The sequence below is a fragment of the Alosa pseudoharengus genome, unplaced genomic scaffold (assembly GCF_046254945.1).
Source record: "Alosa pseudoharengus isolate Yale_2024_CS ecotype anadromous, Long Island Sound unplaced genomic scaffold, YU_APseudo_1.1 YU_APseudo_1.1_scf_10, whole genome shotgun sequence".
Lineage (NCBI taxonomy): Eukaryota > Metazoa > Chordata > Actinopteri > Clupeiformes > Clupeidae > Alosa > Alosa pseudoharengus.
Window position 1 is genome coordinate 31,910,794 of NW_027468565.1, and position 16,775 is coordinate 31,927,568.

At 41.9% G+C, this 16,775-nt stretch overlaps 1 protein-coding gene across 3 annotated transcripts in view; it reads right to left on the reverse strand.

Annotated features, from left to right (window-relative positions):
• vps9d1 (VPS9 domain containing 1) overlaps positions 1-16,775 on the reverse strand; it is a 53,767-nt gene that overhangs the window by 31,286 nt on the left and 5,706 nt on the right. For all 3 annotated transcript variants that reach the window (XM_076270128.1, XM_076270118.1, XM_076270134.1), the window contains exon 3: positions 316-510. In XM_076270128.1, coding sequence (XP_076126243.1) covers positions 316-510 — 195 coding nt within the window. The remainder of the gene's footprint in view (positions 1-315; positions 511-16,775) is intronic.

Sequence of the window (16,775 nt, forward strand, 5' to 3'; positions counted from 1 at the left end):
ATCCAATACGTCGTCATCTTTTTAAAATGATCTCTTTTCAAACATTACTCTATTTAATATCAAAGTCATACAGCTCTACAGGACAAATTCAGCCTGTATAATAGATCTACTTAATAGAACATAACACACCTTCAGAAAAGTTTCTCTTGCTATATTTCTCTTGCTATCCTTTTAAATGGATGTGGTTTTTATATTTTTACATATTTTTTCCAAGTTTGCCATTGTATTGTTATATTTATATGATAGATAGATAGATAGATAGATAGATACTTTATTGATCTCCAAGGGGAAATTCAAACTTGAAATTAGCGTTACCTGTCTTCTCAGGTGCAGCTGGTGTAGTGTTGGCCACAACGGGGGGAAGGCTGGAAGAGGTTGTCTGGTCGGGCAAAGATGTGTAGGACAGTGGTGGAGGTTCCTTTTGTTTTGCAGTAAATGACTTGATTCTTTCCAGACACTGTTCAGCCAACTTTATCATCTTCTCCACTTCCATGCTTCCCATTTCATCCTCTATAATTGGAAGGGGAAATTAAGAGAGCGGAAATAATCCATAACTGGGAAAATTACACTGGTTGAGAACCAAAGATAAAGTCAGGTGGTGTATGCCTGTTTCCTATTACTGTACATACAGAGAAGCATGGGAATATGAATACTGAACATTGTTGAAGAAATATCTAATATCATCAAAGTTTCCTGTGTTTACCCCAGAGTACCCAAAGGAGATCAATTTTGATATCACTGTGGCATTTCGTCTGTACACTAAATAATAATGAAAAACATTAAGACAATTGACCGATTCTTAGCCCTGCCTATTGAACGCAAATAACCCTTAGCTGTTCTAAAATCAGTGTAATCTAAAGACTCAAGTGGCTTATTGCTTTTCTAAAACGGTTACTGCATATATCTGGCAAGATTTCATAAAATAGAGACGCAGCAACAAGAAATGTAACGATGTATTCATAGATAATCATTCTTCCACCAAGAAATATAATCGAGACGCAGCTACTTTAACTTTTGTATCAAGAACGAAATGCGCTCAAGGTGTATGTTTATGCTGGATTTTACAACGGCATGGAACGCGATTCAGCAAATCATAATCAAGGACTGGAACTATCCGTTTTAGAAGCTTAGAGAGGTGAGAGAGCGATCACAGATCAATAGACAAAAGTGGGAAGCCTCATCTCTTGTTGGTCAACTCTGGTATTTAGTCCATGGGCCAGACCAGATACCGGTATCTGGGTGGGCAAATTCTAGTTGTGATTTTTTTTATACCTACACATCCCTAGTTTATGTTTTGATATGATAGACCTCTGAGCTTTGTAGCTTTTTAGTGGTTATCACCTATAATGAAGTAAACCACCCTCTAATATAAATCACATTTTAGATGCCTGGTGCATATCCTGGTTGAAGCCATGGTTAAGACACTTGTCAGTGTTGTATAATATTGTGTTATTGGTATCATCTTAAAGAGTACATCCTAAGCTTTCATTTAAGCACATTGGTGAAGCCCTCTGGCAAACATAGGTCACTGGAGCTCTCTGAACCATTAAAAACACAACATTTTCCACAATTTCCGCCTAAACTATATACTTTCTTTATGCCCTGTGGCATCAGAGAATATTACAGATACAAAAGACAGAAACTGAAATACTCTCTGGACTCCAAGGATTCTGGAAATGCATGCTTTACCCATACTACTTCATTGTTGGATGTGATTTCAGGGCTAAACTAAGAAGGATGACTTTGGCCAAAATTCCGCACATGGAACTTCATTGGTTTGTTAGGTAGATGTGTAATTGTGTTTCTATTGTCATGCCAAGTGTACATGAGTGTAAATGTAACATTTTGGCTACAGCTCCATCTAGGGTTGCCACCTGTGTCTGACAAAAATCCTGGACATTTTGACCATCCAATCGACCTTTTTGTTTGTAAGCAACGGCGCCTTTCGCACATCTAACCCAAGATAAAAACCGTCATTCTAAGCGACAATTGTATAGCTAAAATGAGTAAGAATGACAATTTCTAGTTATTTGTTTAGTTAATTGCTTTATTTAATAGCAGACCTTTATTATTTTGTTATATTTTCAACAGTTTTTAGTTGTGGACACCTGGGGGCAGTATTGAGAAAAAAGGGGGAATACATAATTAGGTTCTGCTTTTTTGCTTATGTGGAATAAACTTTCCTTTCTCTGTCTCTCCTTGTCCCACACACTCTCCGCCTCCACCTTACCATTTCTAATGAACCTCCACGGTGCGTGCCCCCACCACCACCGCCCATGTTATGCTACGTCATTTTTGTAGAGCCAATAAGGCTGTGCATACGTTTATGGACGTAGGCACGCTTCAATTAAACTGAAATACACATTTTGCGCATCATGTACAAAAATCCTGGACATTCAGTGTCCAGGATTTTTATTTTTATTTTCCTGGACAGACCATGAAAATCCTGGACAATCAGGAAAATCCTGACAGGTGGCAACCCTAGCTCCATCAGGTAGCCTATGTAAAGTAGCTGGGTCATCCTTAGCATGGAAAAAAAGTTGTGCAGTGTGCACACACAAATAGAACTATAGGCTATTGTTATTAAAATGCTCATTTAGGTCTATATTTTATTGTTTGTAACTGATCTGATTGAATTTGATGGAGAATCACTCTTCAGATCATAAATATTGTGTAACCATACAGAAACAAAATTTTTTACATGGCAATATTATACATATTTTTAGGGCCCTGTTTTCCAACCTGGTGCATGGCGGGAAACAGGTTATTATCTAGTGGTGTGCGATACTGTAAAATTTGGTTTCGATCCGATACCAATTAAATATAAGGCCTGTACTGCCGATACCGATTCCAATACTGATATTTGCAACTAAACGCTGTTTATATACTTTTATGTAGGGGAGAACATTGTGTCATGATTTATGCCGTGAATAAAACATCAATATACTACATTAGAATACATTTTCATGACCACTAATGATTTTATGATTTCCACTGTTTATAGTTTACAAACATTTCAGCAACAAAACATTGCAAAACGGGCATGCAAAATGTGAAAGGAATAGTGTTTGCATAACTGTAGGCTAGCCCTTGGTGAAACAGGAACAATGCATTTTGAACAAATTAAGAGATATTGGAAGTGAACTCAAATTAAAGTATCGATCTCATCACGCTGGTATCGATACGATACCAATACCAATGTTGGTATCGATACTATCGATATTTGGATCGATGTGCCCATCCCTATTATTATCCCTGCGCAAAGTTTTTTTGAGCAACATACCCAGGGGTGTGGCAATTAACGACCTAAGGAGGGGTTCTGGTGCGTAAAAATCGCTATCGTACACTACCTAAAACGCATTACGCCACTGACCAACAGAAACCTGCATGGTCAAAAGTCCATGGTGAGTTGTTTATATGTTATTTTAAGGGCACATTATCAACAGTGATATGGGCGGGTGCACAGCGCACCATGCTTCTCTCATCCACAAACGCATTGGCGCACATCCATGCAAAACGTTACAAATTACACGATAACCATGGGAAACATAATTAGAATAAAGCTATTACGAAATACATGTCACAATGAGTAGTTATTTACCATCATTTGCAAATTGGTAATGACGGAGAGGCAAATAGCTGAACAGCTAGACGTCATGAAATGTAGGCAACTCCTCTGCAGGATAAACGTCATTCGAACATTATTGGGGTAAGTGTTGCTTTTTCCAGGCTATGTTTTCGATGGTAACCCATTGTCAGTCAATAGTGAAAGTAATTAACTGTGTATAACTGTTTTGTTGTTGACTGACACCACGGTGACTAGTTTTACTTTGCCAATCAGTTCAAATAATAGGCGAGCACAAAATGTGTGTAGGCTATAGGCTACTCTGCTAGGTTTTAGTAAAGCATGGTTTAGTGAAATAACTGTTCCATACGGTCTGGCGTGCAAGCAGATTCCTTCAAATGCGCCACTGACTATGAAAATACTGATGCGCTGTTTAAAGTTGCACCGCTATCTGTTAAAGGGAATGATATGTGTGCCAAAACACACCCATGACTGATTAAGAAACCTAGGAACGTCTTGTCCGCCCGACATTTGATAACGAAAACACTCCCAATGTGGACTGGACATCCCACTAAATTGAAATAAGCTTTTCGCAAGTGACCATGTGTTTTAGACTGTCATGATAGGGCCATTAAAAGGGAATAAGTGGACTCAAGGTTCCAACAAATTGTTATCTTTTGACAAATTCCAGATTGACAAGGGAATGGTAGCAATGTGTATGCTCAGCTTGCCTTTAAAGGGACACCAGGCAACGTTTTCGTGTTAATTAATCATCTTCGTAAGTCGGTATATGTTTAAATGACTCATTACAGGACAAATGAAGACTCTCTCGCCTGTCCCTACTGCCTGTAGGAAGAATATCCCACTTGCAAGTTCAGTGTATCGTACCCACCGACCTGCAGTCTCACAAAGTCTCAGACATTGCGAGAAGGAGGATCAGTTTACATCCTGCATCCACAGCACAGAGGCAGGCTAACGAAATGCTAGCGATAGTTGCAAACATGTGTATAATGGCAGAGCCGGCGAATAAGCAGCGAAAACCCTTGACGGAAGATGCAAAGAAAAGGAAAAGAGCTACAGACCGAGCGAGGGCTCGTGCACGTATCGACACATACAGATGCTAGGGGGAGTTTTGTAGAGAAAAATCATCAGGCTTGCCTGGTATCCCTTTAAAGGAGAATTCCGGTGTGATATTGACCTAAAGTGTGTTGAAACATGATACCGAGTGTGAACGTATGTCTCATAGCTCATCTCGGCTTGTCCCCTGTACTCAGAAATCTGCCGCTAGTTAGCCAATGCTACCAACAGGGTTTCATTGTGGTGCCTCGGGCATCGGCCTAGCCATGAAAATAAATCACTGTTTTACACCATTTACGAGGCTCAAAGTAGCTCCATACTTCATTGGTAGACTTCCGAGGGCCTTGACATTTAAAACGAGACATGGAGAACTTTGAAAAAGCACTGGTAGTTTATTTACAAGACGATTTATACAGACAGTACCTTAAGGAATTTTACCGTTCGACGCCATCTTGAATTTAGTCACGATAAGTCGAGCGACGAGTACGAATGAACAGGTATGATAAGAGATCAGATTCCAAAAATAATTCAGTGGAAATGCATGGATTCCAGTTGCTGCTACTGGAAGCAACTGAATCCATGCATTTCCACGGAATTAGTTTTGGAATCTGACCCCTTATCATACCTGTTTGTTCGTACTCGTCGCTCTACTTATCGTGACTAAATTCAAGATGGCGTCGAACGGTAAAATTCCAGATTTGAGCCACCACATCGCTGTGGAGTTTCCAGTCTCTAATGCATGGATTGCCCTTGGATAATAAATCGGCACCCAAATTCAATACACCAGGGATGTGTGTGGCTTTCAAAATTGTTGCCAAATTCAGGAAATCACCTCGCAATATGGGGGACTATGGGGGTATATTTCACATTATTTCACTATTATCAATTTGTTAGCCAGTAGTTATTTGAATAATAACGGTAAAGGCATAAAGCACACAGCTCATTGGATAAACATTGGGTTTCTTTATGTTGTCATACATATTTTGGTGATTTTTCTCTGAAAAACGTTTTTTTTTATATACAGTATATATATATATATATTATGAATATGTTTTTTTGATGAAAAACACCTTAATGTGTATTGTAACCAAAGATTCTAGAGTGGCTACATGCGTGGGACTATTAGTGTAGAGTAGTAGTTGTATCTCACAGCATTACATGAACTTTCTTGCAACATGGCTTCTAGTGGAGAGTGTATTAGTAATGCCAATCCACAGTCTTCAAAATGTACTCTGTCTACAAGACAATCATCTTGGATATTTGGTTTGGGCAGTGGCCTTGTTCAGGATGACTCGATTATCACTGGATCCCGGTCTTCCAAACTGTCGCCAAGTTCTCAGGTGCTTCATGTGGTATCTTTCGGATGGTTCATCAGAAAACAGAACAAAGTGGGAATCAGCAAATATCGTACTGTCCCAGGTGTCCAGCTTTTATAAAAAGGCCAATATTCCTTTGATATCAGAAAGGAAAGCCTATGAAAAAATCATCAAACTTTTAAGTATAACTATATATACTCTTTTGATCCTGTGAGGGAAATTTGGTCTCTGCATTTATCCCAATCCGTGAATTAGTGAAACACACTCAGCACACAGTGAACACACAGTGAGGTGAAGAACACACTAATCCCGATGCAGTGAGCTGCCTGCTACAGCGGCACTCGGGAGCAGTGAGGGGTTAGGTGCCTTGCTCAAGGGCAGCCGTGGATGTGGGCATGGGAGAGCAGTGCTCAACCCACATTTTTCCTACTGGTCGGGGATCGAACTGGCAACCGGTTACAAGCCCGAAGCCCTAACCAGTAGACCACGGCTGCCCCCAAATGGCATGAATGGCATTGAGTTGGATGAATCAATGCCAAACTCTGAGCTATCCCACTGAAAACGACGGACCAGCCCATCAACACTGGAGAAACTTCAGAAGATGGAGAAAAAACTTGACAAGACTTGCTCTGTGGCCACAGAACGCTGAAAGCTTGGTGAAGAACTTGTTATTTCTGGAGTCCATGAAAAATGACAGCCAGGCCTCATTTGGTTCACTCGATAAGGCATTAGCTGACCACATATTGTTTTCCAGCCTTCAAATTTGGTACTGGGAAAACCCATGACAACAAGCTTTTATTGATAGGTTACTTTCATGCTGTTTATTGAAAATGCCTGACAAAGGCCATTTTTATTGCATCTTTCCCGAAAATGTACACTACTGCCATATCTCAGGAAGTAGTAAAGATAGAGACACACAACTCACACCAAAAAAAAACACACCAAAAGTCCATATTTATATTCAACTTCCATTGACATTATAGGGCTAGACCCATTATTTTTGGGTATTATTTAAGAAAAAATGATATTTTCAGCCTAGCTTTATGGACGTCTTTAGTTGGAAACTTCAGAGGCTCGGTGGGCCACCTAAACATCAATAGAATTCAATAAAATGTATCATGGAAGATTTATTTGGTTAATGGAACAAAATGATTCTAGGGACAGATTGATTTTCAAACTTTTTTCAAAAAGTGAGGCGGATGATGCACCCTAGTGTGCATATGAAGAGACCTCGGTCCCCCTTGCTTGTTGAAATAAGCCACCATCATGGTGTTGTCTGTTCTGACCAGGACATGATGGTGTTGTCTGTTCTGACCAGGACATGATGCCCAGGGGCGCCTGCAGGAATTAATGCTATGGTACGCACCCCCGACCCATCGTCCCCCCCCCGCAAAAAAAATTAAATACGCGTGGACAATATTTGTCCGTTTCCCGGTTTTAGCCCCGTGCATTGGTCAGCAAAAAGTTAGCCTACATAGCATAACAACATCCACATGCAATAATACAACAACAACGTCTACTAACCTATTCATTTGGACAACTTAATACAGCCCTATACAGGCTAAAGTTACCTTGTTCTTGACGTCTGGCTTTAAACAGCTGTAATGCAGTCTAACGTTCTGACAAGCACACCAATTGCCTACCTTGTTCTTGCCCATCTGGAATAACTCCTCTAGCTTTGCTGCCTCTATACTTTCTGTTGTTTAAACTTGTGATATCCATCATGAGTATTGAATTAGTGAATTAGCTCAACATTGTGTGCTGATAACCAGATAGATAGCCGAGTAAAAGAAAACAAGTAGCCTACGTGCCTGCATGCGTATTGTGTCTCCTGCTCAAACAAAATGTGTGCGCGTTAATTTTGATGTGTTCACTAAGAGTGAACGTAATAGAAAATTGTAAATAGCCTGATGGCAGCTAATGGGATACTGTGCATAGTTGGAAAGGTATGGTGGGCCAATTTGGTGTGAGTACGCATTACACACACACAAGGGAAATTTTCTCTCGTTGTTGAGCCTGATGGTACGCACAGTGCGTACGGACGTACACCTGCAGGCGCGCCTGATGATGCCCTCTCACAGGCAGAAAACGTCTGAGTGTGAGCCACACTGCCATGAGTTCTAAACAGTTTATGTGCAAAGATGTGTGCATCCCACAGCCCATTTATCGACCTGTCCTCGGGAGTAGTTTCCCAGCCGCTTAACAAGGCATCCGTTGTCACCACTATCCTGTGTAGGACAGCGTCCTTTGGGGTTCCCTCTGTGAGGAAGAGTGGGTGTTTCTAGGTCCACAGCGCAGCAGGCTGCTGAGATTGCAACGCGGCCATGACGCGAGGGGTGCAATCCCAGAGATGCTCACATGTATAAGCGGCCAAGTGGTATGACTACCAAGGCTGACGCCATGAGACCCAGAAGTCTGAGGCAGACCCTGAATTTCACAGTGGCTCCCCAGGCGCACTCTGAATGAGACAGAGTTTAGAGACAGCCCTATAAAGGTGGTGATCTGATATGGGCGCAGAACACTTTTCTCCCAATTTATTCTGAAACCCAGTAACATTAGGTGCTTTGTTAGGAGAGCCGTATGTTGCTGCGCTTCCTGACACAAGTCCGCGGCCACCAGCCAGTCGTCGATAAAAGTAGCCAGACGTAAACCCTTTTCCAGGAGTGGGGCGATAGCCTCTTCGGTGACAAAGACTTAAGGCCAAATGGGAGGGCTCGTAGCTCGTAGCTCAAACCTGAGGAACTTTCTGTGGTTGTCATTGATCCAAAGGTCCAAGGTCCAAATCACATGTCATGTAATCATTAAAGTACATGGAACACCTCACTTTATCATCACATGTCCATGCTTCAAGTGTCCATTGAAACGTTTAGGTAAATTATACATGAACATTGACAAAGGATAGATAAAAATGTTGACATATTTTAGAAATTAGGGGGTAGGGATACATTTTGTAGAATATAATAGGGTGTTTATCAAGCAAATCATAAGCTTTTGATATCAAATTAACCAGCAATAGCACAGAAAAGTTGTGATATTATCACTATGTTGTCAGAATTGTAATAAAAACAAACTTTAGTAAACTGCGGATAGCGAAAACGCATATCAAACTTGGTTAAAAAAATCACTTGTTGGCTATTCACTCAAGAAGTAGTTGATATATTGCCAAATAAACATGCTAGTGATGCAGGAGGTCTTATAGTCAGTTTGATACCAAACATAACCCTGTTGGAGCATAATTTAGTGTATAGGCCTACAGAATGACAACATAGATTTTAAAGTGTCGTGAAAATGTCAGTTCGAACGAAAGCACTACATCAAAACTATTTGACTGCACCATTTCCCAGAGTGCCACCATGCTTTTTATGAACCATCAGGGTCCCCTTGAGCCATCTAGCATAGTGGCTTGCTTTCATACCAAAATTCTCATAGGACTTTATTTTGTGCAAGATGCTGCTGGAGTATACTCCCTAACATGGTTATAAACGTATGACCTTACTTACCATTTAAACTTATACACTTAGCTAGATTACATATGGGTGCCTGATGTAGCTGTAGCCAAAATGTTACATTCACACTCATGTATTTACACTTGGCATGACAATAGAAACACAATTACACTAACAAACCAATGAAGTTCCATGAGCGGAATTTTGGCCATAATCATCCTTCTTAGCTTAGTCCTGAAATCACATCCAACAATGAAGTAGTATGGGTATATTTCCAGAATCCTTGCAGTCCAGAGAGTATTTCAGTTTCTGTCTTTTGTATCTGTAATATTCTCTGATGCCACAGGGCATAAAGAAAGTGTATAGTTTAGGCGGAAATTGTGGAAAATGTTCACCAATGTGTTTAAATGAAAGCTTAGGATGTACTCTTTAAGATGATACCAAACACAATATTATACAACACTGATAAGTGTCTTAAACATGGCTTCAACCAGGACATGCACCGGGCGTCTAAAATGTGATTTATATTAGAGGGTGGTTTACTTCATTAGGTGATAACCACTAAAAAGCTACTAGTCTCAGAGGTCTATCATATTAAAACATAAACTAAGGATGTGTAGGTATAAAAAAAATCACAACTAGAATTTGCCCACCCAGATGGTACCGGTATGCTATATTTTGGGTCTTTGGCCCAAGGACTAAATGTTTGACCGAACTAGGCAGGGCTTGGGAGACCCATCAAAAGCAAGGTAATAACATGATGTGGGAGCAGTCATATGGATTTGTGATGAACCAACATCTCCATCTAAACATCTCTAATTCCATTACTTAAAGTGTCCCAGGACCAAAGAATACTGTTTATAAACAAGACACTCTGGCATCCTTCAAACACACTTGAATCAATCAAGTTATATAACTAGTCTAGGTGGGCAGTCACTATCAGCACGTAAAAGCCAATGATATCAAGCGTGCACATTCATGAAAAAAAAATCTCATTGATTTCAGTTCAGAGTTGAAATTGAAATTATAGAACAAGCCGTGAAATTTAAGCCTGGTTATCTTCATGACTGTGTAAAGTAGAAAGAATCGAGCCGATATAGTAGAATATATCGGGCCGATATTTGCGTTTTTTACGTGTATCGGCATCGGCTGATAAGCGGCTGCGTTCGCCGATAGTTTTTTCCCGCATTATTTACATACAGGCGTCCACAGGCAGCTCTGTGTTGCTGGAGACGCTGCAATTCACATGCAGACTGCCCCTCCCCCACGAGCAGAGTGCTGAAAGCCTGCTCTTCAAGACAACAGTAAACTTTAAACTTTCAAAGCATCTTTTAACTGTTTGACTTAGCTGACATATTGCCATACACTTTGAAGGTGGAAGCAAGTTTGTGGGTCCAAATGGAAAATGCGGATGATATAGGTAGCCTACTTTATTTAATGCTTAATGCTTCGTTTATAAAACTGCTTGCCATTGTATTTAGGTAGCTGCAAATAGCTAAGTTGTAGGCTAGGCTATCCATATGCATGCGGTAGCTAGCTGTTACAAACACTGTTCATATGATTAAGTAATGCCAACGTTGTTCCGTGGTATTTGTGGGAGTTTTATTCAGCGACCACCTGGCTGAGTGTTGGACGTGTGTGGTGTGTGTGTGTGTGTGTGTCTCCCTCCCTGAATGCCCCTCTTCTATAAAACTGCTTGCCATTGTATTTAGGGAGCTGCAAATAGCTAAGTTGTAGGCTATCCGTATGCATGGGGTAGTGGTAGCTGTTACGAACACTGGTCAATCATATGATTAAGTAATGCCGACGTTGTTCCGAAATATTTGTGGGAGTTTTATTCAGAGACCACCTGGCTGAGTTTTGGACGCGCGTGGTGTGTGCGTCTCCCTCCCCCTCTCCCTTCGAGCAGGCGGAGTTGCCATCGCAGTGATATCAGAGCTTTAATAATGAGAGACGTGTTATATTTATTTATATTTAACGTTTATCATGTACCAGACATACCGTGTATGCCTTACTTGTTTAGAGCCGTTTGCTAACGTTATCATTATCAATCTAGTTGGTGGTTTGTCAGCTACCAAACAGAAGTTTGTGTGTGCGTCTGGTCTGTCTCACTCAGTGGGACACACGCATCACAGCGATATGAGAGTGCTGCGCTACCTGAAGGAGAGATTTTAAAACTGAGAGATATGTTTTTATACCTTTTGACGTTCATGCCGTTTAGAACAGAAACATTTGACACCACGTTATTTTCCTCTGCTGATTTATGTTCTGTGGTTGACAAATCTGGCAGCTTTTTTTTAGAAAAATATAGACATAGAAAATTTGAAACCATGCAGTCTTAAATTACAAATCAAGCACTTTATTTCAATAGCTAATTTTCAGGCTTATTGTTTTCTTAAATTATTTAAATGTGTTGACAAAGGACATTTTGTGATGACCTGAATTATGTCTTATAATATGTCAGCATTTAAAAAAGGAACATTTAACTTATGGATGGGTGCACTGAATATGGTTAACTGTGCAAAATGCTTTCATCAACATCTTACAACACAGCTTTGATGATGCATTGCTTGCATTGAGACTTATAACATTTGTTATCATTTGTTATCATTTGTGTAATTATGTGTCATTTGTATGATGTAAATTGAGGGAGCAAAATAAAAGCAGTATCGGCGCCCTCCATCCAGCCATCCATCCTTCCCAGTCCCGTCCCATAATGCAATTCCCCATCGCAACAGCTGACGTGTCAGCCAAGAACAACGCAAAGAAACATTACCCCGACATAGTCATCTTTGGGGCAATGAGTGTGTGTGTGTGTGTGTGTTCGCATGCATGTGTTTGTACGTATCAATCAATCAATAAATTTTATTCAAGACACAAAGGTCCATAGTGACAACATGTATGTTTGTATGTGTGTGTGTGTGTGTGTAGTGGTGTGTGTGCTCAAGAAAATCGGCAGCCTGTATCGGTCATCGGCTTAGGCTGATGGGAAAAAAAATCGGTATCGGTATCGGCACTAAAAAATCCATATCGGTCGATCCCTAATAATAATAATAATAATAATAATAATAATGTTATCAAAATGGGAAAGCGTCCATGGTATTCATTAGAGTAGGCATGTCCATGTCGAGGAGTCTAATGGCCTTATGTGCCAAATGTTTTTGATGGCAATTTCTATAATACGCTCACCAATCAAATGCTGGAGTTAACAGACTGTTCATTTATTGTTGGTGCGGATTTCAATGCTGTGTGGGACCCAAGTATTGATTGGTCGAACGCAAAGGCCACTGGGGAACAGGCTCAGGTCACAAAAGCCCTCGCTCGGTCTGAAGCTCTTTTCCTTTTCTTTGCATCTTCCGTCAACAGGCTCAGGTCACAAATGCTCTGAAATCATGGGCCAGCAGCTTGGGGCTTATAGATGTTTCTTGGTGTTTTATGCCCCCAACGTTGTCTTCAAGGCAACGCTGCCTGGAAGGCGCTATGAGACTGTAAACTTTCTGGCAAAAAGAAGGGAGGCGGACTGGTGCTGTACATTAACAATAGATGGTGCAATCCCGGACATGTAACAGTAAAGGAGACTGTATGCTGTAAGGATGTGGAGTTATTAGTGGTTAGTCTCCGTCCGTAGTACATGCTGAGGGAGTTCTCGCACGCAATTGCTGTCTGTGTTTACGTTCCACCTCGAGCTCTCCCGGATACAGCGTGTGACGTCATCCACTCCACAATCGCAAGGCTTCAAACCCAACACACTGACGCCTTTTTTGTGATCTCTGGCGACTTCAATCACATAACACTGGATTCCACACTCACAAATTTTTACCAGTATGTTGACTGCCCTACAAGGAAAAACAGGACAATAGACCTCATGTATGCAAACGTGAGGGATGCATACAATGCAAACCCCCTCCCCCCACTGGGAAAGTCAGACCACAACCTCATTTATCTCCAGCCAATGTACAAGCCCAAAGCACAGAGGCTACCAGTTGCCACACGCACCTTCAGGAAGTGGACACCCGAAGTGGATGAGGCTCTGTGAGACTGCTTCGAGTGTACTGACTGGAGTGTGTTACAGAATGGAGAGACTTAGAGGAGGTCACACAGTGCACAACTGACTACCTGAACTTCTGCATGGACATTGTTGTTCCCACCAGAACTGTATGCTGCTTTCCCAACAACAAGCCTTGGATAACCAGCAATGTCAAGACCCTGCTTAACAGGAAAAAGATGGCGTTCAGAGAGGGGGACATGGCAGAGCTGAGGCGCGTGCAAGGGGAACTCAAATTCAAGCTGAAGGAAGCTAAGGAGGATTACAGAAAGAAGGTGGAACAGAAGCTGCAGGAAAACAACTTGAAGGAGACATGGGACTGCATGAAGGTTATCACTGGCCTGAAGAAGAACAGCAGCTCTGTGGAGAGGGACCTGGACAGGGCGAACCAGTTGAACCACTTCTACAACAGGTTTGACTGCCCTGCTCCAGCTCCAATGGCGGTGGTCTGTCCACCGTCCCCCAGCCCCCACCCCCTCAATACCAGCGCAACACTCACCTCCATCATCACAGGCTATCGTACCCCCACCATCACTGGATTTTGCACCCCTCCCTCACATTGCGATCACGAACAATGAGGTGACAACAACCCCAGTCAACAGCTATCAGACACACAGATCCCAGATGCACCCCTCCCCCTCCTCTCCCCTTACACCCCTCACCATTACAACAGATCAAGTGACAGTCCAACTTAAGAAATTGCGCAGCAATAAAGCAGCGGGGACTGACAGACTGTGTCCAAGGCTACTCAAGGCCTGTGCTGCTGAACTGGGGGAGCCACTAAAGCACATCTTCAATTTGAGCCTACGCCTTGGACAAGTTCCAACACTGTGGAAGACATCATGTCTTACCCCTGTCCCTAAGAAGCCACACCCTAGTGAGCTTAATGACTACAGACCTGTCGCTCTTACATCATATGTGATGAAGACAATGGAGCGATTGGTCTTATGCATGCTCAGACCCCAGGTACGCCATGCACTAGACCCGTTACAGTTTGCATACCAGGAGAAAGTGGGCGTGGACGATGCCATCACTTATCTTCTACACAGGACACATTCCCACCTAGACAAGGGGAAAAGTGCTGTGAGAATCATGTTCTTTGATTTCTCAAGTGCTTTTAACACCATCCAGCCCCTCAGATTGGGAGACAAGCTCTTGCAGATGGGTGTGGACGCTCACCTGGTAACCTGGATTACAGATTACCTGACCGAGCGACCACAGTTCGTCAGACTGAAGAACTGTCTCTCTGACACTGTGATCTGCAGCACCGGAGCGCCACAGGGAACTGTGCTCTCTCCAGTCCTGTTCACCCTGTACACATCTGACTTCTGCTACAACACCGAGTCATTCCACATGCAGAAGTTTTCTGATGATACTGCAATTGTGGGGTGTATCAGGAACGGGCAGGAGGAGGAGTACAGGAGCCTGGTGGAGGACTTTGTGCAATGGTGCAAACTCAATCATCTTCAACTTAACACTTCAAAGACCAAGGAGATGGTGGTGGATTTCCGCAGGTCTAAGCCCACTCTGCTACCAGTCCACATTGATGGGGTCAATGTGGAGGTGGTTAGCACCTACAAGTATCTGGGTCTCCACCTGGACAATAACAATAACTGGTCAGCCAACACTGATGCACTCTACAAGAAAGGGCAGAGCAGGCTGTACTTCCTGAGGACGCTGCGGTCCTTCAATGTGTGCAGTAAGCTCCTCAGGATGTTCTACCAGTCTGTTGTTGCCAGCATCCTCTTCTATGCAGTAGTATGTTGGGGAGGAAGCACAAGGAAGAAGGATGCGGGGCGAATTGACAGGCTGGTAAGGAAAGCTGGCTCTGTAGTGGGAGCTTAACTGGAGTGCATCACTTCACTATCTGACAAAAGGACCCTGAACAAACTGATCAACATCTTGGACAATGAGTGTCACCCACTTCACAGCACTATTGTTAAGCAGAAGAGCCTGATCAGCTGGAGACTTCGCTCACTGCCTTGCACAACTGACAGACTGAGAAAGTCATTTGTCCCCAGGGCCATTGAACTGTTCAATGCCTCACTTAAGGGAAGAGGAGAGATATACTTCTCTGCATAGTCTGTATGCCTCTTCACCCCCTCCATGTTTGGTACCTTCTGTCCACTAGCCACTTTTACCACTGTCTTTATGCCTCGCTGTTTGCGTGCTATATTAGCACATTAGCACATATGCATAACCCCCCCCTCCATGCCACAGCCGAACTGTGGCCACACTTATACATTTTCTTAAATAGTTAAATATATAGATATCAGGGCTTTGAACCGATTTTTTTTTCCAATCGGTTCGTTCCGAACAGAAACGGAATTATAACGTTTCCGGTTATGAGTTCCACCAATAAATTGACGTTCCCGAACCGGTTAGAACAAAAAAATACTGTTCCCGGAACGGTTAATTTCGTTCCTTTCAGCTGTTTAATGCTATAGAATTATGTCACATCTTTCTCATCCAGCTTAAACCAAATGTAATAATATTACAACCATTATTAAATAATAATAATTATATTATTATTAATAATAATAATTAAATAGGCCTACAATTATTTCAAATGTGTAGTTTATTGTTAAAAGAGAAAATTTCCACACAAACGTAACAACATTATTAAGACACGTGGTTATGCCACTCGGGCAACAACAAATTCCAACTGTCGGGGGGAAAGGCCATCCAGTAGGCCTACTCATACCGTAACAAGCCATCTGTGCATTAGGCAAACAGAGGTGTTGGCGCCATTTAGCCAAATGTTCGCTAGTCCATCATTAACGTGGAGTCGACAAATATAGCTATTGTTATTGTGTTTGGAATGAGCGTTTTAATTAACGATGGATGAATTTACCTCTTATTTAAGATGTGGAGTGGAGACTTTGTAATCCACCGCTCTCTCTCCATTCAGTCAGCGAATGTCTGATGTGATGTCACACAGGAAGTAAACCTCATGGTAACGTGCGCAGGAAAATAATTACTTTTTTTTTTTAGTTAATTAGGCAACGAAAACTTTGAGGAACGAAATAAAACCGGTATTAACCGGTTACCATTATTTTTAAATAAGTGTTCCTGTTCCAGAACATAAAAAATAATAACGTTTCCGGTTTCGTTCCTGTTCCCTGTAAAATACAGAAAGTTCCCGATAGATATATAGACTTTACTTTACTTTATTTCTGCATTGTTGCACTGTTGGACTTACTCATTTGCACTATCACCATGACAACTATCACCATTGCACTACCACCACACTCATTCACACAGAGCACCTTACCATACCTTACTATGCACAGAGAATCACAGGCTCAGTCCCTGCCTCAGTCATT